At 38.1% G+C, this 26,130-nt stretch overlaps 3 protein-coding genes across 3 annotated transcripts; all 3 read left to right on the top strand.

The window, feature by feature from the left end:
- The first annotated feature begins 3,053 nt into the window (after window positions 1-3,053).
- On the top strand, window positions 3,054-5,763 carry LOC131302499 (basic endochitinase-like). The gene is made up of 3 exons (XM_058329172.1): window positions 3,054-3,478; window positions 3,801-3,954; window positions 4,687-5,763. The coding sequence occupies exons 1-3, from the start codon at window positions 3,184-3,186 to the stop codon at window positions 5,111-5,113; spliced, it is 876 nt and encodes a 291-aa protein (XP_058185155.1). The 5' UTR covers window positions 3,054-3,183; the 3' UTR covers window positions 5,114-5,763.
- A 2,440-nt stretch (window positions 5,764-8,203) lies between these two features.
- Window positions 8,204-12,464, top strand: LOC131302506 (pentatricopeptide repeat-containing protein At2g17670). Its single transcript, XM_058329177.1, has 2 exons — window positions 8,204-9,707; window positions 11,907-12,464. The coding sequence occupies exon 1, from the start codon at window positions 8,319-8,321 to the stop codon at window positions 9,702-9,704; it is 1,386 nt and encodes a 461-aa protein (XP_058185160.1). The 5' UTR covers window positions 8,204-8,318; the 3' UTR covers window positions 9,705-9,707; window positions 11,907-12,464.
- A 1,865-nt stretch (window positions 12,465-14,329) lies between these two features.
- LOC131303206 (uncharacterized) lies at window positions 14,330-15,235 on the top strand. The gene has a single exon (XM_058329978.1). It carries the CDS (start codon window positions 14,330-14,332, stop codon window positions 15,233-15,235), a length of 906 nt encoding a protein of 301 aa, XP_058185961.1.
- Window positions 15,236-26,130: the final 10,895 nt, after the last annotated feature.

Here is a 26,130-nt window from a genome sequence, read left to right on the forward strand (position 1 = left end):
CATCAAACTTTCCAGCCATTGCTGTGATTACCACGAAAGGGTGGCCTATAGGAGTGTAGTGCAACATCTGATCAAGTCGTCTATTTTTACGATCGATAATTCAAATTTAAAAATTTTAAAGTATCATGAATGTAAAATAGAAGTTACCCTTTTCAGTTCACATAACTTTCTTGCTAACCGAACACCTAAAAATTACGGAAAAGTCGGTTATTATACATTTTTGCACATTCCATGCAACTGAACGTGGCCTAAAGAAAAAAATACATATGTAAGTGCGCCAACGAAAGAAGAAACCAAGGAGGACTTAGTCAGTTGGTATGTCTCTTTCTGTAAAGGCATAGTTTGAGCCCCGGGAGGTGCCGTTTGGGGTTTAAGGTTATGAACAGTCTCTGATCTCCTTTAGACTAACATATGTGCCAATATATACAATATTGGGAAAAAAATGAAAGGAGAAACTACAAAAGCAGTCACACTCTGTTTTTTTTTTCCCTCCATATTTTATAGTTAGCGGGAGTTAATGAGAAATTAGTCAATGAGAGGGCTCAGAGGCTATCCATAATCTTGAAACCCCAAACACCACCCATCGTGGGACTCGAATGACGCGGCGGAATTCACGAGAGACTAGTTAGCGTACTAGTCCAAACGAGATAAACAACTCGTCGCAACGAGCAATTCTTGCGCACAAAAAAGCAAGAGAAAATCTCTGCAATATTATTGATAAAAGTTATAAAAGTTGAATAATTGAATAGGTTACAGCCCTTTTTATAAGACCCTAACCCTAGAAATCCTACTGTAAAAGAAATAATAAATCATGCCAAAACAAGCGGCATTAAATAAAAGATATTTCCTAATTAATTAAAATAAAATTCTAATTCTTGTAGACCAAGAATCCTAATAAAGGTAGAAATCAAAATCAAACTGAATACGGAAAGTTAATAATTCTAACCTAAACGAAAATATTCCTAATCAAAATCTTATTCTAAAACAATAAAAATAAAATACAAAAATTCTCCATTTTTGTCCTACATCAGTCTCATTTTCTTCAAAAGAACTCAACCTCGAGTTCTCATTAGAAACTTGCCACTTTCCATTCCAAAGAAATAGATATTTGGAATACTTCAACCTCTTGTTCGTCTTCCAAAAATCATTTAAAGAAAAGTATTTATGCAATGATCTTTTCTCTTCGTACTTCAACTTGTTAACAAGATGTATTAGACGAATGTTCGGAACCCAATCAAATTGTTGCACACTAAGAAAATCGACAAAATTAGCATCATTAATTCTGCTTTGCCCGCAATCATGTTTTGAATCCTTTCCATGAATGTATTCTTCGACATCATCGTTGGCTGAATCTTTTGAATCTACTTTTTCGAACACCAATTTACTTTCGTCAATGTCGCTAACCAAAATCTCCTCATTGACACTAATATTAGTATCAACCACCTCCAATGGACAATTATTTTGGTCATCAACAACTTGATCACCAACATCGATACCATTTTTTTTATTATCAACTTCAATTATAGTTTCCTCTTTTTCGCTAATACCAAGGTCAAATTTCTCTTTACCGTCAGCTTCAATGTGCCCACAATGACTGCATTCAACATCGACCTCCACTGTTTCTTCGATGTTGGGCTCAACAAATATCACCTCCTCTAGTTCAACTCGATCTCCTTCCTCTTCTGCGATCTCATATCCATCATAATAGCTGGAACGTGATGAATCTGAGATTGAAAGATTTTTATCGGTTTGTTGACGCTTTGAGTGACCCGAACCCAACAGTCTCAGTGATGTGTCCCTCGAGTTTTCAGTAGCCGCAACGGTATAATTTTTATTACTTGAAAAAGAATAAGACAACTCAAGATTATCTCAGGACAATCGCTTGGACTCAAGATTTCTTCGATACTCTTCATATAACATCTGACCATGATGCGATTGAAGAAATCTATCACTCATCAATCGTCTCATCCTGAGCCATGTCTTGACTGGTTGTTTATACTGGCGCTCCCGATTATATTGCAATTGCTTCCACCATCTAGAAGCATAGCCTTGTAATTTACAAGTCACGTATCTAACTTCCTTTTCTTCCGGAATTTCCATATACTCAAGAAACTTATCAACTTTACGAAACCAATAAATTAAATTCTCAGGATGGCAATACCCATTAAAACTAAGAATTATTAGTTGTACCTGAAAAGTTGAAAAGTCGTCATCTGTGCGGTAAAACCCTTCAAACCTTGAATGTCGCTTTTTCGACTGATATCCATAATAATCCTCAAATAACTCGTTTTCAGATTCATCCTCACTATCAAGTTGATAATAAGAATATCTTCCGGAGACGTTTTGATTAATAGGTTGGTTGCGGGCAAATCCCTCAACGCTGTTCCTATCAACTTTGCGTTTAACAGATTGACCATGGGCAAATCCCTTAGTGCGAGTCCTGTTAAATACTTCACCACGACGAACGTCACTGGGTGTGTCTTCAACTTTGTTTGGTGCCATCGAACCAGGCAAAGCCTTGCTCTGATACCACTTGACGCGGCAGAATTCACGAGAGACTAGTTAGCGTACTAGTCCAAACGAGATAAACAACTCGTCGCAACGAGCAATTCTTGCGCACAAGAAAGCAAGAGAAAATCTCTGCAATATTATTGATAAAAGTTATAAAAGTTGAATAATTGAATGGGTTACAGCCCTTTTTATAAGACCCTAACCCTAGAAATCCTACTGTAAAAGAAATAATAAATCATGCCAAAACAAGCGGCATTAAATAAAAGATATTTCCTAATTAATTAAAATAAAATCCTAATTCTTGTAGACCAAGAATCCTAATAAAGGTAGAAATCAAAATCAAACTGAATACGGAAAGTTAATAATTCTAACCTAAACGAAAATATTCCTAATCAAAATTTTATTCTAAAACAATAAAAATAAAATACAAAAATTCTCCATTTTTGTCCTACATCATCGAACCTTGATCTCCACATAAGGGAGACATGAGTAAACTATCTCAACAAGCATGGTTGAGTAGCCTATATATGGGGGACATATCACAGGAATAGACCTTTGCCCTCTCATACCTCCATTAATTGCTTATAAAAAGACCTTCCCATTTCCCCCCCATCTAATAGCACACAAGCTTGCTAGAACCAAAAACAGAATACAAAATCACGACCCCAAAAAATGAGGATTTTGGCACTAATTTCACTCTCTCTCCTCTCCATACTTGGAGCCTTGGCGGTATCACCGACCCCTAGCAGCGGTGGCGGCGGTGTCAGTTCTCTCATTAGCAAAGCCGTGTTTGAGCAGATGTTGAAGCACAGGAACGACGCAGCTTGCCAAGGGAAAGGGTTTTATACATACGAGGCGTTCATCGCTGCTGCCGATGCGTTTGAAACTTTTGGAACTACTGGGAGTGTTGCCACTAGGAAGAGAGAGGTTGCTGCTTTTTTGGCTCAAACTTCCCATGAAACTACTGGTAAACTAGTTTAATTTCTGTCCCAAGAGATGTTAGACCCTTTATCTTTTCTATAATTTTAGTTACATGTTGCGCGGAAAAATATGACCATTTAAGATAAAATGATCAGAAAAATAAGATTTTCGCACCGATTCAAACGGATATATTGAAAATTAGAGCATTTAATTTTTTTACTGCCGTGAAGAAGTTAATCTCCTAAAATAGGCTTTGGTGCATCTTGTATATTTTTGCACTAATTTGAAGAACTAATCGAAGCATTTACATTAGTAAAAAAATTATGTACAAAAATACTTTTGTGATTAATCCGAAAAATTATATATAGGTGGGTGGCCAACGGCTCCAGATGGACCATATGCATGGGGATACTGCTTTGTTACGGAACAAGGAAACCCCGGGGATTATTGTTTTGCTACGCCACAATACCCTTGTGCTGCAGGGAAGAAGTACTTTGGCCGTGGTCCCATCCAAATTGCATAGTGAGTACCATTTCTCTCTCTCTCAAGTTTCTTATGCTTTGAATTATTTAATTTTTTTTTTGGTAGAAATACTGTATAAAATGCAATTTAGAGAATGGTCAGTTCGGATCAAGAAAAATTAATATCGCAATGTCTTGCATTTATATACCATAAGAGATTTGGAGCAAGCCTTTATATCTTTTTCAAAAAAAAAAAAAATATTCACGGCCAAATCTAATTATATGACCTTACACTTAATGCACAACATGTAACTAAAATTTCATTAAACGGTGCCGCCCCTATGTTTGAATCCTAGCTCTGCCACTTTCACACACACGCCGTCACAAAATTTTGGCCTCTTTTTTTTTTTTTAGAATATTCCACATAGAGCAATTCATCCACTAGTTAGTGAAACACTGTTACATAAGCATGTTGTATAAAATATTATGCACGTTGTTGCATTCTTAGCACTCCTCTTCCCAAGGCAGTTCTTTCATTCTCACCCATATTGCCACACTTTCCCTCTTGCAAGGTAATGTATGGGCAAATAACGAAAATCAAAAGGAATCAAGATTGATATATTCTATTTTGACAAATTAAGAAAGGGCTAAGACAATCTTTTTCCCCCTAAATTCGAGCCAAGGTCTTGTACACATCTTCCCACTTGCATAGATATTTTCCTTCGTGCAAAAATTCGAATACATTTCCCAAATTTGCATATGAGTTGTCTTTGTTTGACCATGACTTTGGCAGCAATTACAACTACGGTCCAGCTGGAATGGCCATAGGAAGCGATCTACTAAACAACCCAGAAAGAGTCGCAACCGACCCCACCATATCTTTCAAAACAGCCCTCTGGTTCTGGATGACTCCACAATCCCCGAAACCCTCCTGCCACGACGTCATCACCGGCATATGGACTCCGTCGGCCGCCCATTTGGCAGCAGGTTTGGTTCCAGGGTACGGTGTCATCACTAACATAATCAACGGCGGGATCGAGTGTGGAAAAGGGTCTACTACACAACAGGAGGATCGGATCGGGTTTTATAAGCGATACAGTAATATTATGGGAGTTGGTTCTGGAAATAATCTTGACTGCAATAACCAAAGTCCTGATTTCGTCGAACAAAGTAGATCTCCTGGGTCAAGCAATGTATTTGTTCTGCAATGTACTATGTAGTTGTGAATGGTGAATTGGAAGGGTTTTTCAAAGGGAAAAAGGGATTGAGAGAAGGAGATCCCAAAATCCCTTGCTTTTTCCTTCTAGTCATGGAAGGGTTCTATGCAATTCTAAACAAGAGATTTCTTTACTTGTCATCCAAACTGCAGTTCTTTGTATATACTTATCACACTTGGCTTTTGCAGATGACTTGTTCCTCTCGGTTGGAGTTGACTGTCATTCTATAGGTGTGATCAAGGATGCCCTGGACAGCTTCTATCACTACTGATCTGGGCTAAAACCTAATATACTGAAAAGCCAATGCTTCTTTTCTACGGTTACTGAGGAAACTAGAGCTGCTAGATCTTGATTTGCTTCCCATTCTAGAGGGGTCTTTGCCTGTTAGAAACTTGGCCGGGATTCCCTCTGTTTTTACAAGACTAAGATGTGAGGATTGTATTCGGTTAAGGGAAAGGCGTGGTGATGTGCTCTGCATGGTTGGTTGTGTTCGTCTTTGGTTTGGTGGGTTTTGAGCCATTGTTTTAGGGTATTTGAAATGAAAACCACAAGTTTCGGTTTTTCGTTGGTAGTTCATGCGTACGATCTGAAGCAGACAGTACTGCCACGTGTGGTCAAATACCCTAACAAATTAAACGAAGTTAAGTTTTACGTATTGAAATATATATGTCCCAAGTGTTTGAATGTTCTACCCCAATACCCGGATATGTATTTACCCAAAACAAAATACTAGCCGGATATGTTACGTGATCAGTTTAATAGGACTTAAGTAAGTTTTGACTCTTATGGCCAACCCCATTCTCCTTCGTGATCTGTCACAGCATATGTACTTCTCCGTTTTGTTGTTTCTTCTGGGATCGAGGTCTCGAGTTTTTGGGAACAGAATAGCTTAAGGAACCTATATGGTTTTATTTGACCTCTCACTTCATGGGGGTAAGCATTAAATTAAGTTACATGTCCATTTCTAAATCTCGGGCCGGGTTTTCAGGAGTACGTTTTTTTTCTCAGTTGTGACATATATTGTGATGGTGGCTGAACTTGTCCAGGACGTTCGTTACACCTTCTTGCCTTAAGGCAAATGATATCATCAGATTCTGGTGCTAGTCGTTGGACCAGTGGTAGCGTTGGTTAAGTAATTAACAGCATTCCTGACTCCTGTGATCTGTAGAAAGTAGTAACAACTAGCTAGTTTGGGGCTAGTGACCCGATTTTCCTTTTGGCAACGCGGTCGAGTGATTTTTCACCGACCGAGTAATGTTGAACCAAATATTTGTAACGTTCTGTACTGGTACTGTATTTCAGGCAAGTGTTTGGATGTAAGAAGTGAACGAATGAACTGCAGGTGATTAGATGCAAGCTTTGTTACGAACGTTGAGTCATGAACAAGCTTTTGTTTTTCCCGGTACTTCGAACTCCATTTGGCTGGATTACTACACGTATTCGGTCCGACGCCATAGTGAAAGAGCAGAAAGGAGAGAGAGAGAGAGACCAATGATGAGGGCTTGATTTAGTAGTGAAAACTCGGACTTGATTGGACAAAGTCCAGGTTCATGTCCTCATAACCAGGGGTGGAGCCAGAATTTTCGATAAGTGGGGTCGAAAATTTGAACTATGTATGATTCACTTTTTCTAGTTGCTATTTGACAGGAACAATCAAATTAACAAGTAATCAAAAAGTAGATATATATTAATAACAAGAACAACGACAAGCTATTCACGTTTTGGGGATTTTTGTGGGTGGAAATTTTATTTTGACTAATCTTTTTCCTAAGTACAAAACCCTTATATATCGGTTGGGGCAAAAATGAATTTTAAAAGGGGCTCAAATGAGTAAAAATTAGGTGAAAATTATACCAATCTCTAAAAAAATTTGGAAGGCAGCAAGGTCAGTTGTCCCCCCTTGACTCTTAATCTCTCTCCGCCCCTGCTCATAAAACTCCTTATTGGGCTAAACATACTTCTAACGCCACCATATGTGGTGAGACCTTAACTTTGATTCTGACATACTTGTAGTAGAATACCCAATACATAGTGTAGTGTGACGGAGTGATATACTTACACTTCTATTTTTTCCCCAAGAAAGAGAGAGAGAGAGAGAGAGAGAGAGAGAGAGAGAGAGAGAGAGAGAGAGAGAGAGAGAGAAGTTTATTCTAATGAAAACTCCAGCCAACTTAACTCAAAGAAACTCGCAATTATTCTAGGGCCTTTTATATTTTTTAGCTGTCTTTTCAACAAGAACAAATATGAGTCCATGACATAAGCCCATCTAACCAACTCTCTTCGGGTCTCAAATATTGGACCGGCCCAATTATTGGATTCTATGTCATTTGATGGCTCGCCCATCTATGTAACTTGCAACTTGCAAGAGAGAGTATTTACTAGTATGTAGTGCCCTCCGGTACCACGTGGCGATGCTCAAAAGCCTCTCCTCACCACACATTACACTAGAGTCTACAAATTTAATTTTGGTTTCCGTAGAATTTTGTGATTGATGGTGCCTCAGGAACAATCAATAATATCAAACCACCATATTTTCTTTTGGAAAATTAGAGGTGAGTTTTATTTTTTAAATTCGATTTCATCTCAACCCTAAATATTGTTGTCAAATCTGAATTGACTTTGTTATGGTACATTATTTTTTGCTCCTGTAAACTATGCAAATTGTATATGTGAACTGCAACTATGGGTACCACAACTGTATATAAATAATACATGTAACACGAGAAATATTTTTGTCCAAAATAACAAACCGAGAATATATCAGATAACAATAATATGTGATGTAACTAATTTGAGACGAAACACAAAAGAAGGGGCCGCCCTCTGAATTCCCCTTTTTTTAACAACGGGATCCATCACTTTTTATTACTCCATCTGTTCCATAATATTTATTTGGTTCACAAAATGGAGAAATAAAAATAATACAATTTTTGTAAGAAAAATTGGAAAAAAATTCAACAATTTACTAGATCTTGACGAGTGCTTTTAACTTATGAAAAAAATTTGAATTTTTTTTTGAAAGAAATATATTATTTTATAGTTTTTATTTTGCGGACCGAACAAATATTATAAGACGGAGGGAGTAACGTCTAAACCCAGCAAAGCCCTAACCCCAAAAAAGTGCAGAAGAACTGAAGAAGAAGAAGACGACGATCACGAAGAAGAAGAAGAAGAAGAAGAAGAAGAAGAGAGAGAGAGAGAGAAAGAGATGGGTAAAATACCTCCAGCGGTTAGAACAGTTCCATTTCCAGCATCATCTCTACTCAAGAACCGTCAAGCTGTCGTACAATCTGAAATCCCAAACCCACTTCCCAAACCCCATCGCTTCCCCAACAAAACCCCCAAGAAAAATCCCCCCCAAACCCCTAAACTTCCAACAATCTCATTCACCTCCCCTAGCCTCTCCGACGCCAAAACCCTCTTCAACTCCCTCATCAACTCCACCCCAGCCGACCTAAAATTCCACAACTCCCTCCTCCAATCCTACGCCGCCGTGTCGTCGCTCGACGATGCAACCTCTCTCCTCCGTCACATGAACAAGACCCACGCCGCCTTCTCCCCAGACCACTCCACTTACCAAGTCCTCCTCACCAAATCCTGCTACTCACCCGATCCCAACCTCGCCGCCGTCCGGAAAACCCTAACCCTGATGGCCGCCGAGGGTTTCCCACCAGATAAGGCCACCACAGACGTTGCTGTACGCTCCCTGTGCAACGCGGGCCGCCTTGAGCACGCCGTGGAATTGGTAAAAGAATTCTGCCTCAAAAACTCCCCTCCAGATTCAGTTACTTATAATTTCCTTATCAAGCATTTGTGTAGGACTAGGACTGTGAGTAGTGTTAATGGTTTTATTAAGGAAATGAGAGAGAGTTTTGCATTAAAGCCGGACCTTGTTTCATACACGATCTTGATCGACAATGTGTGTAATAGAAAGAATCTAAGGGAAGCGACCCGGTTGTTGGGGTTGTTGAGTGAGGACGGGTTTAAGCCGGATTGCTACGTGTATAATATTGTAATGAAGGGTTATTGTATGTTGAGTCAAGGTAGTGAGGTTTTGTGGGTTTACAAGAAAATGAAGGAAGAAGGCGTGGAGCCTGATATGGTGACTTACAATACTTTGATTTTCGGGTTGTCCAAGTCGGGGAGAGTTAAGGAAGCTAGGAAGTTTTTGGGTGTTATGGCGGAAATGGGTCTTTCTCCGGATGAGGTTACGTACACGTCTTTGATGAATGGGATGTGTAGGGAGGGGAATGCTTCGGGCGCGTTGGAGTTGTTGGAAGAGATGGAAGCAAAGGGTTGTAGTCCAAATTCGTGCACTTATAACACTTTGCTTCATGGGTTATGTAAGGCTAAGTTGTTGGGGAAAGCAATTGAATTGTATGGTGTGATGAAAGCAGGAGATGTGAAGCTGGAGACAGGATCTTACGGGACTTTTCTGAGGACGCTTTGTAGGAATGGTAGGGTTGCTGAGGCTTATGAAGTATTTGATTATGCAGTGGAGAGTAAGAGTTTGAAAGATGTTGTTGCTTACTCGACATTGGAAAGTATTCTGAAGTGGCTGAAGAAAGCTAAAGAGCAAGGACTTGCTGTTTAATTGGTATGTTTCTTAATTTTGAAATGAATCCATCACTGGGCTTTCTTTCTCCTTTCTTTTGTCAGTTATAAGATTTGGATTTCGTCTTTTAATTTACTATTTGAGTCATCAGTAATCCCAAACCCTTCACTCCAGTTCAATGCATTTCAGTATATGTGTGAGGTTGCTAATCTTTAAACTTTTTAGGATGGGAACAGGGAAGCATATGCAATCAGCCTTTGGTATCTTGTAACTTTAGGAATTACGTTTAAGCTTCTTAGTATAGTTCACAATATTTCAAAATATATATTTCCTAGAGCCAGTTAGTGTTCTATACGGCCTACGTACTGTGGGACCGAAAATCTTTTCAGAATGGCTGCTCTGATCTCTGTGTTATTAAGACTTGATAGTTTAATTTTGCAGTTGGTTCACGCTTGCTTTGATTATTGAATTTTATGAAGGATGTGGAATGGAGTGTTTATGTGGTATTGTTTTATGACTAAACATGGAGGGAAGAAATATAAACGAGTAAAGTGCCTGCATGAAAAGAAGTCCTTAGGATGCAATACCTGGAAATGAGATTGATAACAAAGCAATCATGGTTAATTGGCTTTTTACTCATTATCCTTAGATTCCTTACCCTCAACTGTTGTTGATTTTGCACTTTCTATGTAGCCACAATAGGCTAGTTAGTGTTCTTGTTCAACACAAAGCCTCCTGGGTTTTCTTTCTTACTTTGGGATGTCTGACAGGAATTGAATTGATTTCATCTAAATCTTGTTTATGTTGCCTATTTGATCCTTTTGCAGCTTTGTATGTCTTTTTGGTTTCATTTATTCCGTGATTTTTATTTTATGGGTGTTGCCTGCTTAGTTGGCTGGCATTGGACAAACTTCCTTTGGAATTTGGATTAGTAGGATGGAAAAGGAATGTCTGTTGCCCTGAAACCATCTTGTTTTCTCTTCATCTGGACAAGTGGAAAGTTGTTCCTAACACTCACCTAATAGATGAGAAATGATACTTAGATCTGAAAATTCTCACATGTTTGTCGTCTAATTTTCTTTTCCATGAACCAAACATGAAAGTAAACCCACATTTACATGTGTCGTGATTTGTGAGCTGCAACCATTAGCTTGTCCATCCAAAACAATGGTTCACGAGTTTCAGATGTTCAAGTTTTAGTCAAGTAGAGAAGTGCCCCTAGACCGCTTACTAAGCACCGTCTTGGTCAATCGCCTCTGACCACAACCAATGCCAGAAACCACCTCGTTGTCTCTCAACCCAACATCACCTGGCATTACCAACCACTATTGAAGAACCCAGAACTACATTACCCTCTGAACCTACTATGTCTACCACATATGACCGCCACCATAAACCACCGGATTACCTACTCCACCCCTTAGGGCCTTTAACTCCCAGTTCAATTCTGTTGCCTTGTTGGATCAACCTCCTCTGACCACAACCAATGCCAGAAACCACCCCGTTGCCTCCCAACCCGACATCACCCGCCATTACCCTCAACTATCGAAGAACCCAGAACTAAGTTACCCTCTCAATCTACCATACCTTACCACAACTTACCCCCATCATCTAGTGGATCACCAACTCAACCCCTTAGGGCCCTTACCTCCCAGTTCGACACTGTCGCCTTGTACAATCAACCCTTACTGTACCACCATCCACTGAGGTTGCACATCACGTAACAGAATCCCAATGACCACCATAATTGACCCACCAGCACACATCACATTACCCTCTCACACTTGCAATAGTTAAGTCAATGTAACTTACTCGTATACATGCTTTCTCTCTCATTACAATGATGACTCCGGAGGCTGGAAAAGGGTTGCTCATCCTGGATTTCCTTCTCCTAGATAGTTGTTGAGATCTGTTGTTGTTTCAATGGAAGTTAGGTATTATTGTCTTTGTAAACTTACAATTTCATTGGAATCCTAATTTAGTGATTACTGACACCCGTTTTGCTTCTCTTACTTTTCTTTTCTTGTTAGTGTCTGCGATTGGCAGTATGAAGTTGATTGATTCTTTTATCTTTAGTCATGTTTCTCCATAGTATTCTACTTTGTAGACATTTCCTTTCTGTTTTGGAGACGGGGTCAAAATATATCCTCAGCAAATGGAGAATTTTCAGGCCCTTGGCAGGGACTATTTGTGGATTGGGACCATACATATTTTCATTCATTACCTCCTTGGGTATTGCAGGCTTCTATTCATCTGAAATGGGGAACAGAGCAATTCGGCCATCGCTTCAGATTCACGTGACCACATCTGAAATGGGGAACTGAGCAATTCAGCCATCCATTTGGATCGACTTCTGAGCTGGAAAACCGAGCAATTCAGCCATACGGTTGGATGCACACCAGTTAAGTTGCAGTCAAGCATTGAATGCTATTAGAAGGTGTGCTGCGGCCATGGCATTCCGACGGTTGGGGTCTTTATAGTCCTTAATCAGCTTTCGGCTTGTAGTCCTCTATCAGCTCCTCTTAAAGTCATCAGACTGGTTCTTTTACCCATTTTTTGGCTTGTCTTATGGCGGCATGGCGTTATGAAGGCAATATTTGTCTTTTCTGTTTCTTATTACAACTCCTGAAAATTGGAGTTTGGAAATTGTGATAGATTTAGCATTTCTCGTAATGCAGTGTACCATTTCCCAATGAATTTTCTAGAATGTGAATTCACTGTACCATTAATTCACTGATTATAGGCCTTGCAGAATTCTGTGATGAAGTTGTGTAAGTAATACTATGTCAATTATTTGTACATGCTGTAAGGTTGAAGCACTGAACATACACGGTCAAGTGTAGCATATGGGGCATGTTTATTTCATCGGGTATGAATATCTGATTGAAATATATACTCCAGAATTATTTCATTACTCAAATTCTAACTTCGTACCCACTGATGAACTATTCTGAATACTCCCATAAGACCTCCTGGTCCTAAAAGAGAATGTCAGAGGAAAAAATCGTCACCGAGACTATCTGGGATAGACAGATGACACGATACAGGGAGCATGAGGATATCGGGCGCCTTCGTGCGAGTATGGACTAGTTCATTGCAGTACTCAAACACGGAAAAGTTTACCCAAATTCGTTTACATTTCATCAACTGCTACTGTTCGTGATGCACCACCTTGTTTGCTGGTTTAGGATTACCCACCAAATTGTCTGATCAGTTACCTACTCAAATACACCTTAATTATTGGTCATTCTATTGCCCTGCTTTGTTTTCCGGTGTTGTCATTTACCTGAACGGATACGTTGTACTTGCACTAGGGCTAGTATAATAAGAAGTTTGCGTTCTTGTAAACTTACAAGTCTGAAACTTATTTCGGTATTTTTATTTTTCGTAACTTTTTATTTAGCTTTTTGTCTTAAGTTTTGGTATTAATCGTTCATCTCGATGAGACAAATCGGAAAAGTATAAAAATACGGACGGATGTTGAAAAAATTCAAATAGGACGACACTTTAGACAAATAAGACGGCACTTCACTACTTCTTGGATAGTGAATAAGCATGGAGACAAGGAGTATCAAGGTATCTGCAGTGGTAGATACTATGCATGTGCTGCAATAGATCATGGGTATTGCATTCTGTAAGCCTAATTTTCTATTAGCTTGTGCCAAACAGTCCCCCACCCCTCCTACATGCACAGCCCTTTGTTTATTCCCAGACCAATTTCCAAAAGATACTTTTTGTAGCCTTGTCCCCTGAAAGGACCAACTTCTCTGCCAACTTATGCCATCTACAAGTCATAACCATTTTCAAATTAGGTTCCCAACAAAACCTTCATTTTTCACCAACCATATCTGGATCCTAGACTTATAGCAATTATTTGCTGACATTTAACATTCTATCTTGTCTAGACTTTGTCGTCGTTCTTGTGGGAGTGACTTAAGTAGTGGTACTGTGATACGGATCTAGATTGATATCAGACAGTACCGGTCAACATATTGATAAATTTCGGTATCAACCTATCGAAGGAAATTTTTTTTGATAAGTATCGTCTGTTACATATTGCACTGGCCATTGGGTGATCACATTTTGTATCTTCTTTGCCATTGTTCAATTACAAAATGGTCGACGATAGCAGCTGATATAAGGCCATATAATATAACCAATACTGATACGTATCTCGATACTGCAATATAGAATGCTAGTATAGATTAGCATCGATATTGATATATACGTGCATGCATTGCCAGCTATTGGTGTCTATATAAAAAGGAAAAATGTCAGTGGAAAACATAATATCTCACTGGTTGAATACTTGAGAGGGATGGTAGCAAGGCAACAGTGATGACTGAGGGAGGCAAAGAGGCATACAGCTCTCATGCCCTGTTCCCTCTGTTTCCATCCTCAGAATCAATACAAAATAAGTATTATAATCTCGACGTTTCTCAGTTTCATAACCATAATATTAAACAAAAAAAACCAGAGATTGCCGGTTGTCGGCCCGAATCGCGACATTATTGTGAATCCATAATTCACAGTTGACACTCCTTGCCAATGTCCCATAAGAAGCCTTGTCCTTTATACAAGTACAATGATACACCATTGACATTTGAAGCCTCACTTGATTTTTTCATCCTTCTTTAGCACAACCAAAGAGAGCAAAAGAGAAAATGGCAAGCTCTCCATCATCAACTTCTTTGCAGTATCAGTTCAGGTCTATCAGCTTGCCTTCTAGATTACATCCTCATAATTCCAGAATTGATGTTGAACTAAACAAGCTAAAGACCTGGCAAAGTTCATTAGTTTCGTCCATGGTTCTAACGAGTGGAGAGACTATTAGAACTGGATTGGTAGGGCTCGCGGGTTTGTACAGTTGCGTCGAAGAACTTATCCCCTCCCCTATCGCCCAAGCAGCCCTCGTCCAACATCGAAATGGAGTGCTAGTGGAAGAAGCTCTCGAGGGGTCCATCGGCTTTCTTGATTCGTGCAATGTGGCACGAGACTTGTTGTTGACGATGAAGCAAAATGTGCAAGACCTGCAGTCAGTTTTGAGAAGAAAGGGTGGAGATTCGAGCATCGACGGGAATATTACTGCTTACAAATCCTCCCAAAAGGAAGTAAAGAAGGAATCCGCGAAATGCATTAGAGCATTGAAGAAAATGGAAAAACAAAACGATTTGTGTTCTATCTTCGTTGTGAACTACCACTTATCAGATGTGATTAGAGTGTTGAGAGAGGTTCGTATTGTTACGATCACTGTCCTCCGATTTTTCTTCTTGTTCTTGTCTATGGTTGATTCGAGGCCAAGGCCATCCGGATGGCCATTGATCAAGATGTTAGTGGTTACAAGGACAAAGGGGCTCAAGAGTCTCAATCAAATTGGGAGTGTTGATGCTGCTTTGCAATCGTTGCACGGATGCGTTCGAAACAACGATCCGAATTCCAATGTGCAAATAACAAGAAGAAGATTAGAAGCACTTGGGGATAGCATGGAAGGACTTGAAACCGGATTAGATTGCCTCTACAGGCAACTGGTCCGGAATCGAGTTTCCCTTCTTAACATCTTAGCTCAATAGACCACACACAAGCCAATGTTGTACATCTTGATCGATTGGTGATTGCCGATTTTGAAGTATTTGGCAATGTTCTGAATCCATTTTTGTAAGGGATTGTTGCATCTTCGAAATGCATATACGTACATACATGGTGAGATCGAAATGGTTTTTTAGTTTTGGTTCAATTTTTTTTTTTTTAGCAACGTACGTAGTATATTTGGAAGAAATTTGCTATGATATAGAGCTCGCGGATTGGTAGGGCTCGCGGGTTTGTACGTAGTATTTTTTTTTTTAGCAACGTACGTAGTATTTTTTTTTAGTTTTCTGTTTCATGTGTATATGGAATGGAATGGAATGGATTTTAGTTACTTTTAAAAAGTTTTGGAAAAAAGATAACAAAGATTTGAATTATCCCCCTTCATTTTCAAATCATCAATTAAATCCCATTTAATTAGGAAACCATAATCACATGAAACCTAATTACATGCCACCTATTTAGGCAACATCTGTTATGCTATGCATATTTCTATGTAAGGGTACAATTGGTATTAAAAAAGAGAAAAGATAAAAACATAAGTGCAAAAAATCAAAGAATGAAAAGTTACGAGGAGTGATGCATAAGGATGAATATTTAAAAAGTCCTTCAATTAAATGACAAGATCTAGCATCTACCATACATAATTAGGGATATGAGGTGTTGTGTTTGATCTGGTGCTCTCCGGCCAGTGGATCTCGGGTTCTACTCTTGGGCTTCCCTGAGCTTGATCTGCAAGACAGAACACCGTTAGTGCCTCAATGGCTGGAGTCAGCCGGAAGACACTCCGATGCCTTAGTCAAGTCTCCTATCAACGAGAGGAAAGTACAAAGCTCTAGTGTATTGTTGCATTTTTGCTCTGTTTTTGGTCTAAAAGATAAATTCTTTACACCACCGCTTTAAACATTTGTTTCCTCCAAATCAATTATATTGCGCCAGGTCGCCATGTTCTATTAATTGGGATTACTGTTTTGCAACATGGCGAGATATAAAGAATTTATTCTTTATCGGTTAATTGTGAGTTTTTCTTTCTTTCTCCTTCATTTTCTCACCTTATTATGCCCTTGATCAACTTGGGAGAGAGAGATTGTAATTGTCGAATGTGTTTTGAGGATTTAGAGAAAAGGGGTTCCCAGAAATAAAAGGAAGCAGTTTGGATATATGGGACACCTGTCACTTTTTTAGGGCCCAAGCATATCCAATTCTAGGGGCAGATGGCAGCTTCTCACATCCTTTACAACAGTTAATTACAAGAAGGATATTGCGACATGAAACTTCGGTGAGCCGTTTTTATTGCCGAAGTTGTTCGTCGATCCCTACAAGCAAGTAGGAATAAGCCCCGGAAAAAAAAGGAGTTATGACTATTTTTTACAGATCAAAAGGGACGCATCGCAGCAATAAGGGGAATTTCCTTTTTTAGTTTAAAGATTTTATTAATCAATTGTAAAGAATACATAGATTAAAAAAAAGAACAAGAGCAAACGGCATCGCAACAAGAGCATAAAATCCCAATCAAATTGGCACCTATACCTCCAACAATCATATACCCACCCGAGCCCCAAACAGATACACGGCTGACAAGAAGTCAACAAATGAACCCAGGCATAAACTAGTCCCTTTAGACTGCCTGTGAGCAAGAGAGTGGAAGTTATGTACTCATGCTTTAATGAGTTGTAAAAGAAAATTCACTTTCTTACACTTGTATTTTCTTGCTAATCAAACACCAACAAAGTGTCGTTACTTTTTTTTCCTTGTATTTTCTATCATTTCTATCATTTTCACTCTATTCAAATGGATCATAGCAAATTGTTTATAAACCTAGGTCATCTAGGATTTTTCAAATAACCAAAATCACAGTTTGAAATTCATTTAAAAACAGCACCAACTGGTTCTGTACAGTTCGGTTAACCAACGATTCAAGCGAGATTGTCATCCCTATATTAGAGACCAAATTGACACTTCACTTAACACTCTAAGGACCAACGACAAAATTAAGCCACAAATAAACAAGTATTGAGGCGAGAAGAATCAAGGTCTCTGCAGGGCTAGATACTGTGCATGTGCTGCAATTGTGGGTATTGTTGCATTCTTTTAAGGCAAATTTTTTTTTTCTTTTTTGTTTATTCACCCGCCAATTTTAAAGAGAGAAAAATGTTGCCTTGTCTCTCTTCAAGAAGTACCAATTTATCCGCCAGCTTATGCCATCTAGAAGTCATATTAGGTTCCCAACAAAACAATCCTTTCCCATCAACCAAATAAGGTTTATATTTGTTTGTACCACAATTAAGATTTCTATTTTTACCCGTCGATCAGGTGACACGTGGCAGGGGTAAATATGAGCAAATGTGAGGATAGAATGGACTTAACTTAATGATTCAGAGTAGAGGTGAATCGATGGTGAAACTATAAAAAGTCTTGTCCATCGATTGGCCTACACGTGGCGTATTCTTTTGGCATTTTGGACCGTCGATCGGGTGACAGGTGTCAAATGGACGTGGATCCCATGATTCCACGATTGAAGAGGATGGAAACCGCAATCAACGAGACAATTTTCTCAACGTGGGCATGATCGGCAGTTGAAGGAGGTTCATAATCAGAATCCGAGAAGTTTTCAACTGCCACTTTGGGGGGGAAGTTTTGAATTCAAATGTAATGTAAGAAGGCCTATTTAAGTACAAGTTAGTAGCAGTTTCAAGGACACACAAACAACGCCAATCAGGCCTTTATCTTTTCTTTTCTAGGAGTAGAATTAACTTGTAATTGTTCACTCAATCATCTCGATTGATTGTTCTTCTACTTTGAGGGTTAATAAAGTCCATTTTGTTAATCTTCTTCCATACTTCACCCACTTCCACTACTACAATAAACCATAAAGATCACAGTTATTGGGTGTGATTGTAAGTTTTCCATCACACTCTTGCTACCGTGATGGATTTGAGTGTGATTGTAAGTTACTCTCTTTTATCACAGTTATAAACTGTGATTGAAAGAGAGAAACAATCACGGCCAAAAGGTGTGATCGTTTCTCTTTAATCACGGTTATAAGCCGTGATTGTTTCTCTTGGGCGTGATCATTTCTCTTTTTTGGGTGTGATTGTATGTCACTTTAGATCACAGTATATAACCGTGATTGAAAGTTCAAAATGATCACACAACCATAAACTGAGATGAAAAATCATTGCGCGTGATCTTTTTTTTGTATCTACTAGACCATCTTTTCTTATCATTGCCAAGTTTCGAACCCACGCACCCTTAGTTGATTTCCCAAACTATTACCACTAAGCTAGCTAAGAACTTCTGTTACATTAGGAAAAACAAAAATATTTATATTTACTTCCTAAAATGAGAAAACTTTTATTTCCTTAAAATTTACTGAATTTTTTGAAATGCAATTAACAAGATATTAAAATATATAAAAATACGGGAATGACTTCGGTGTCCCCGGTCATTTTGGGGACACCGTAACTTTTGGCATAACAAAACCATTATGAGTATAACCAAAACCTATTATGAGCATAACCAAAACCATTATGAGCATAACAGAACCATAGCAAAGCATAAATTATTTGTTATGCCTTGGTTGGGTTTGGTTATGCCTTGGTTGGTTTTTTGGATATTCCTTGGTTATACCTTGTTTGGGTTCGGTTTTGCTTGTAATGGATTTTAGTTATGCTCATAATGGTGAAGTTATGCCAAAAATTACGGTGTCCCCAAAATGACCGGGGACACCATAGCATCATCCTAAAAATACATTTATAAACATTGTTTAAAAAATTTTAAAAATATGAAAACAGATCTTTTGCCAATCAAAATTAGTTGTTGGTCACCAAAAGATTTTTTTGGGGCAAAAAATTTAGTTTTAGCTTGTAAATTTAGTAGTGTGCGCTTTATATTTCTATGAAAATTATCATAACCTACAGATTGAAACATTATAGACAAACTTTAGATTTTTTTTTTTATAAACTAACCATTTCACATGAATTTTGTGTTTATATTGAATTTCAATTTCAATAGTGGCTTCTCAATTGGATTTTAATCCTTTTTCAAATAAGGCTAAGTCATAATAATATAATTGCTTTTTTACCTAATGTGTCAAACGTATACTTGGAAGACATCCGAAATAACTAAATTTCATTACTACAGTAAACCATAAAGATTACGGCTCGCCCACGTGAAAATTGGGCACTAGTGGAACAGTCCACCCGTCGTCAAAGAAACAATTGGGCACTGGTGGAACCAAGTTGTAGGATTTGCCTTCTCTCTCTCTCAATCTTTTTGGGCATGAAGATGAAGATGAAATGTAAAGATTTTTTTGGATGGGTGTAATTAAGGCTTATCTTCTTACCTTTTGTAAAAAAGAAAAAAAAATAACTTTTCAAAGTTCTTAAACGACGTCGTTTTTCTCACATAACTTTTCAAAGTCTGCCTAAATGAGTACTAGCCTGCCCATGTGAAAATTCAGACTGCGCGCCAAAATAGGTAGGTTTTTTTATCTCACCACAAGAGTGAGATCATTTATCTCACTTTTTTTTTGTGCTAAAGTTTTTTATCATGTTACAAAGTTGAGGTCATTTCTCTTTTATCTCGGCATAAAAGTGAGATCTTTTATCTCATTTTTTTCCGCCCTAAAACCTTTTATCACGCCACAAGGGTGAGATCTTTCCTCTTTTTTATCACGCCACAAGGGTGAGGTCTTTTCTCTTTTATCTCGCCACAAGAGCGAGATCTTTTATCTCATTTTTTTCCCCCTAAAATCTTTTATCACGCCACAAGGGTGAGGTTGTTTTTCTTTTATCTCGCCGCAAAAGCGAGGTCTTTTATTTCGCACTAAAACCCACTTTTTATCTCAGCTTTGGACTTAAACTGAGATAAAAAAATTTAAGCACCACTTTTTACCGCGCTTTCAATAAAAACTGTGATCTTTGTGAATCTCCTTAGTGTGACGCATATCTATTATTGTAGTAGTGTTCATTGTTTGTTTCCAAAGAAGTCCTGAAATACGGCAAGGAACCAAACTCCACTTTTCACACCCACATTCCAGCAAGCTTACAATACAGTTTCCCGTCGATTGGAAAGAAAACAAGAATTTTTGGTAACAATTTTGGCGCTAGAAGGAGGGCCCATTACTAATTTGGAAGTGAGTAATGGCACCAAAGACTAGGAATCAATTGCCAACAGATGGCAACAATGACAATAATTCTGCCAACACTAATGGTGGAAGTGATGCAAATGGAGTCAATACTAGGAATCCAGACCACAGAAGTCCAGAAGTAGGCCAACCAATTGGTCTAGAAAATGAATCACGTGACTTGGTCCAAAAATTTGCAAGAGTTTTAAATGATCCAGAAAGTGAAGTAGCCAAAACTTTGATGGCTATGTTTAAGGCAGCAGTGGTACAAAATCAACCAACGGTGGAAGTCCCAGTTAACGTACACGTTAACCCTGGACAGACTAGTGGATATGCTAACCGAAGTACTGAAATACCTTCTACGCTGGTATTTGAAAATCCAATTTTTGAAACTGTTTTTACTGGTATGAATAAAGTTCCAAATAATGTTAGCAATGGTCAAAATCAGAGCTTTTATCAAAGTGTACCAACCACTGTCCCTATGGGAACAGAGACTGGGAACATTGGAAATAATGCCCATGGAGGGCAAAATGCGTATGCAAGTATTTTTAGGAATGATAATAGGAATATTCCAGGTATGGCTAATGGTGATCCAAATCTTTATGGATATGATCCACCAAACGTAAGAAGACAAGATTATCCATATGGATATGATATTAGGCCTGAAACTCTTGTTCCTCCAAATCAAACTGGAAGAATTCAAGAGCCTTATTTAATGGCTCAACTCACGAATATTATGCAAGACATGTATGGCCCTGGATTACGGAGAATTGAAAAACCCATGTTTAGAAAACCATATCCAAATTGGGTTGATAATATTCCTTTTCCTAGGCATTATAGAATCCCAGATTTAGTTCTTTTCAATGGAGAGGAAAATCAATCAACAATAGAGCATGTTGGGAGATTTTGCCTGCAAATAGGCGAAGCGGATTTGGATGAGGCTCTGAAATTAAAATTGTTTCCTCATTCTCTTACTAGAACTGCTTTTTCTTGGTTTATTAACTTGCCTCCAAATTCTGTTCATTCGTGGAGGGAGATGGAAGAACAGTTCCATACTCAATTCTTTAGGCATGCACCAGAAATTTCAGTAGCAGACTTGGCTAAAATCAAACAAAAGCCTTCAGAGTCTGTTGAACAATATATGAACAGATTCAAAAAGATTAGGAATCAGTGTCATTTTTACATTCCTGAATCTGAAATAGTAAAGATAGCCCAAGAAGGGCTAGATTATGATTTTAAAAAACATTTTACCGGGACTGAATTCAGAGATTTATTTGATTTTACTTCCAAAGCCATAGGATATGAGGCTATTCTTATGGAAGGAGAATACAGGAAAAGCAAATCACTTGGAACATATTACCAAGATATAGAGGGTGATGTGGAAATTGATGTAGCCCAAGTGATTGGAAAAACACCAATTGTTTGTGATACTCTGACAAAGGCTGAGAAGCCTGTGAATATGCCCTCATCTCATCCTAACAGAAGAAATCAAGCTAATTTTAGACAATACTCATTTGATTTGTCCAAAGCTGATCAATTGTTTGATGAACTAATTAATCAAAAGTTTTTGACTTTGTCACCAGGGCATATGATCCTTCCTGAAAAGGATAGAAAAGGAAAAGATTATTGTAAGTGACATAACTCTTTCAGACACAATACTAACAACTGTGTTACATTTCGGAATTGTGTGCAGGATCTGATCCAGAAAGGTCTGTTACAGTATGCTAAGGGAAATAAATAAGTGATGGGGATTGATATTGATCCTTTTCCCTTGGTAGAGGTCAACATGGTGACTGCCAGAATGAAGAAAGAAAAAATGGCATCCCACATTGAAAGAAGGATTCAAGAAGAAAAGGAAATTATGGAAGGAGAAGAGGAAGTTCAGATGAGGCAGAAGTTTGAGAATTATTTTTGCCTAAGATGTGATGAGGAAATCAAAAAAGGGGAAGAGGTTGTCGCAGAAAAAGAGTACAATGGTACCTATGCTAAAGGTTCCATTAGATTCAATACCATGGGAAGTAGTGATTTGCAGATTTATGTAGGACCAAAGTTGATTTTTGAAGGTGAAGACCCTGGAATTTTTATACCCTCTAAATCACTCAAATGGTATGGGGAAGATGATGGACCATTCCTATTTAAAGGATATCCTGTGATTCCAGCATTACCAGGGAAGCCAGATAAGGGCCTAATATATCCACCTTCATTTATGAATGGAAGGGGAAGAGGCTTTTACCCAAGAGGTATGAAATCAAGGGGAAGAATGCCTTTTGTCAGAGGTGGATATCAAGGGAGGATGGTAATTCCACCAAATATGGAGCATCATGGATGGGATACAGTAAGACATCCTAAATTCCCAAATGTAAGGGAATTTGAGCCCATTACCAATACTCAGAAAAGAAGGTTACAAAGGAAGATTTCAGAAAGAGAAAGGAGAGATCAACAGGTGATGATGGATTCAACACAGTGGCTTGAAATGAAGGCTAGAGCAGTTCTAAATCGGGCAGCTCCCATGGTATGGACTAGGGAGTCCACTGTACCAACTGGAACAGTGCCTAAACAACAGGTAAAGGAAGCAGAAAAACCTGGGGGGCAAACGATCAAACCAGCCATCACCCAAAGGCTTGGGGGGCAGAGCTCAAGTGTTTCTCCTGTTCTATCAATTAAGGAGCAAAAGGCAGAATTCAAGAAGAGTTTAAAGAAGAAAATGGCAGAATTTCAACAAGTATTGTTAGAAGATGATGAGGATGATGATCTTCTGTCAGTTAACAGTTCAGACATGAGGAAAGAAGATTTCAAAGATGACAAGAATGAAGCAGATTCTCAAAAGTCTACCACTTTTGGTCAAGCATTGGATACAATCCAATTCGGGTCAGTCTCCCCTACTAGAGTTCATTGCAACATGATTTTAGTTTTGCCTAAAACTTTTCAGGCAAAACCTAATCAACCCATAAGCTTAGAAGGGGATGTTGAAGACAAAGCAGATGCCATAGTAAAAATAAGTGAGCAAAAGGAAGACTCAAAAAAGAAGTCTATTCAAATTGAGAAAGACACAAAAGGAAAAGACGTGGTTGTCTTGAGGGCTCCTGAAAATGCCTTGGTCAGGCATTTAAAGCCATTATATATTATGGTTCACATTAATGGGCAACCTATTAATAAGGTTTTGATTGACAATGGAGCTATAGTAAACATTTTGCCTTCGAAAATGATGAAGATTTTGAATAAAAATGAGTCAGACTTGATTCCAACAGAAGTGACAGTTGGAAACTTTGCAGGAGGATGTTCACCTGCTAAAGGTGTGATTTCTTTACAATTACAGATTGGAAACAGAAAGATGAATACTACTTTCTTTGTTATTGATTCTTCTTCCAATTATAATGCCTTGTTAGGCAGAGATTGGATTCATATAAATGGGTGTGTTCCCTCTTCTTTACATCAGGCATTAATATTTCTGAAACAAGGAGAGGATAAAGATATCGACGGTATGGAAATTTTCTGGGCAGACAAACATCCATTTAAAGCAGATACCAACAATGTGGAAGCAGGTCTATATGATGAAGACTTATGGCCAATCAAGGTGGAAGGTTCAGAAGTGAAATCGATGGGGATAAGCGTTACTGAAAGCCAATTCCTTAAATACATTACAGATGGTTTTAAAGAAATAAATGGAGATTTTGTTAGACCTAACATGATACTAAGGTCTAGTGGTTCTACATCAAAGGTTTCCCATGATCAGTGACAATCTAAGTCATGTGAATGAAGAGTTAGCTACTTTAAAAGCTACTTTTAAGAGATTATTTTCTTTCATTGTATCTAGCAAATTAGAGGCTGATGAGCCTATTTCTTGTAATTGGGCAGACTGCGTAGTTGATGATAGTCCTTTGTCTGTTAAGGAATTAGCTATGGAAGATCTTAAAGCTGCTCCTGCTAAACTTGATGATTATAAAGCAGAAGTAAAAGATCCATTAGAGGATTTTAATGTAGGAACAGAGGAAGATCCTAGAATTCTTCATGTATGTGCTGCTTTACCTGATGAAATGAAGGATCGTTTGAAGTACTTGTTGTCAGAATTCAAGGATTGCATTGCTTGGGATTATCCTGATATGCCTGGTTTGAATAGATCACTAGTTGAACATAAAATTCCTATTAAAGAGGACTTTGTCCCATATCAACAGATTCCAAGATAGATGACATCTGAAGTTCAAAAAGAAGTAAAGAAAGAAATGGAACGATTATTTAAGGCCAAATTTATTAGGCCTGTTAAGTATGTTGAATGGATTTCAAATATTGTTCCTGTAATCAAGAAAAATGGTAAGGTTAGAATATGCATTGATTTTAGGAATTTGAATACAACATCACCAAAAGATGAGTATCACATGCCTGTTGTAGACCATCTAGTGGATGCAACCGTAGGCCATCGATTTCTTTCCTTTATGGATGGTTATTCTGGATATAACCAAATATTTATTGCAGAGGAAGATACACAAAAAACTGCATTTAGATGTCCAGGATATATTGGACTATTTGAATGGATTGTTATGGCGTTTGGATTAAAGAATGCAGGAGCAACTTATCAAAGAACAATGAATGTGATTTTTCATGACCTAATTGGAAGGTTTATGGAAGTTTATATTGATGATATAGTGGTAAAATCACATACATTTGATGAGCATGTAGACTATTTAAGACAAGTCTTGGTGAGAATGAGACTATATAAGCTGAAAATGAATGCAATGAAATGTGCTTTTGGAGTTACTACTGGAATTTTTTTGGGATTTCTGGTTCATAAGAAAGGGATTGAGGTTGATAAAGATAAAGCAAAAGCTATAATAGAAGCACAGCCTCCAACAAATAAACAGGAACTCCAACAGTTTCTAGGACAGGTAAATTTTCTCAGGCGATTCATCTCCAATTTGTCTGGAAAAACTCTTGCTTTTTCCCCACTTTTAAAGTTAAAATCTCAGAAAGATTTTACATGGGAAAAAGAACATCAGAAGGCTTTTGAGTTTTTGAAGCAATCATTGGTAAGGCCTCCTGTTCTGATGCCACCAATAATTGGAAAACCTTTGAAATTGTATATATCAGCAGGACACCAATCGATTGGTTGTCTTTTGGCTCAAGACAATGAAAATGGTCATGAACAAGCCATTTATTATCTTAGTAGGAGGTTAAATGAATGTGAAATAAAATACAAGCCTATTGAAAAGCTATGCTTAACATTATACTTTTCTGCCATCAAACTGAGATGTTATATGTTACCATTGACGGTGCATGTAATTGCACAAACGGATGTCATTAAATATATGTTAACAAGGCCTATATTAAGGGGCAAACAAGGAAAATGGTTGTTATCATTAATAGAGTATGATTTACAGTACGTGCCTCAAAAGCAGTAAAAGGGCAAGCTTTAGCTGACTTCATAACTAATCATCCTAACATATTAATAGAAAAGGATGAATTTGAGATACATATGGTTGAAATAAAACCATGGAAGTTGTCATTCGATGGCTCCAAGACTGACAGAGGAGTTGGAGCAGGTGTAGTTTTTACATCCCCAAAAGGAGAATTCTTACAGTTTTTTTTTCAGTTAGATGAAAACAGGATTCTGACCAATAATCAAGCTGAGTATGAAGCTTTGATTATTGGTTTAGAGATTGCAAAAGAATTGAATATTAGGTATTTAAATGTTGCAGGGGATTCACAATTGGTAATTCGACAGATAACAGGTGAATATAAGTGTAATCATCCTTTATTAGA

Source organism: Rhododendron vialii, chromosome 10a (genome assembly GCF_030253575.1).
Source record: "Rhododendron vialii isolate Sample 1 chromosome 10a, ASM3025357v1".
Lineage (NCBI taxonomy): Eukaryota > Viridiplantae > Streptophyta > Magnoliopsida > Ericales > Ericaceae > Rhododendron > Rhododendron vialii.

Bases quoted from the DNA above. Each gene is read 5' to 3' on its own strand.
- LOC131303206 (XM_058329978.1), top strand. From the start codon at position 14,330: ATGGCAAGCTCTCCATCATCAACTTCTTTGCAGTATCAGTTCAGGTCT.
- LOC131302506 (XM_058329177.1), top strand. From the start codon at position 8,319: ATGGGTAAAATACCTCCAGCGGTTAGAACAGTTCCATTTCCAGCATCA.
- LOC131302499 (XM_058329172.1), top strand. From the start codon at position 3,184: ATGAGGATTTTGGCACTAATTTCACTCTCTCTCCTCTCCATACTTGGA. The intron at 3,479-3,800 runs GTAAACTAGTTT...AATTATATATAG, and splicing joins AACTTCCCATGAAACTACTG to GTGGGTGGCCAACGGCTCCA. The intron at 3,955-4,686 runs GTGAGTACCATT...TGACTTTGGCAG, and splicing joins GGTCCCATCCAAATTGCATA to CAATTACAACTACGGTCCAG.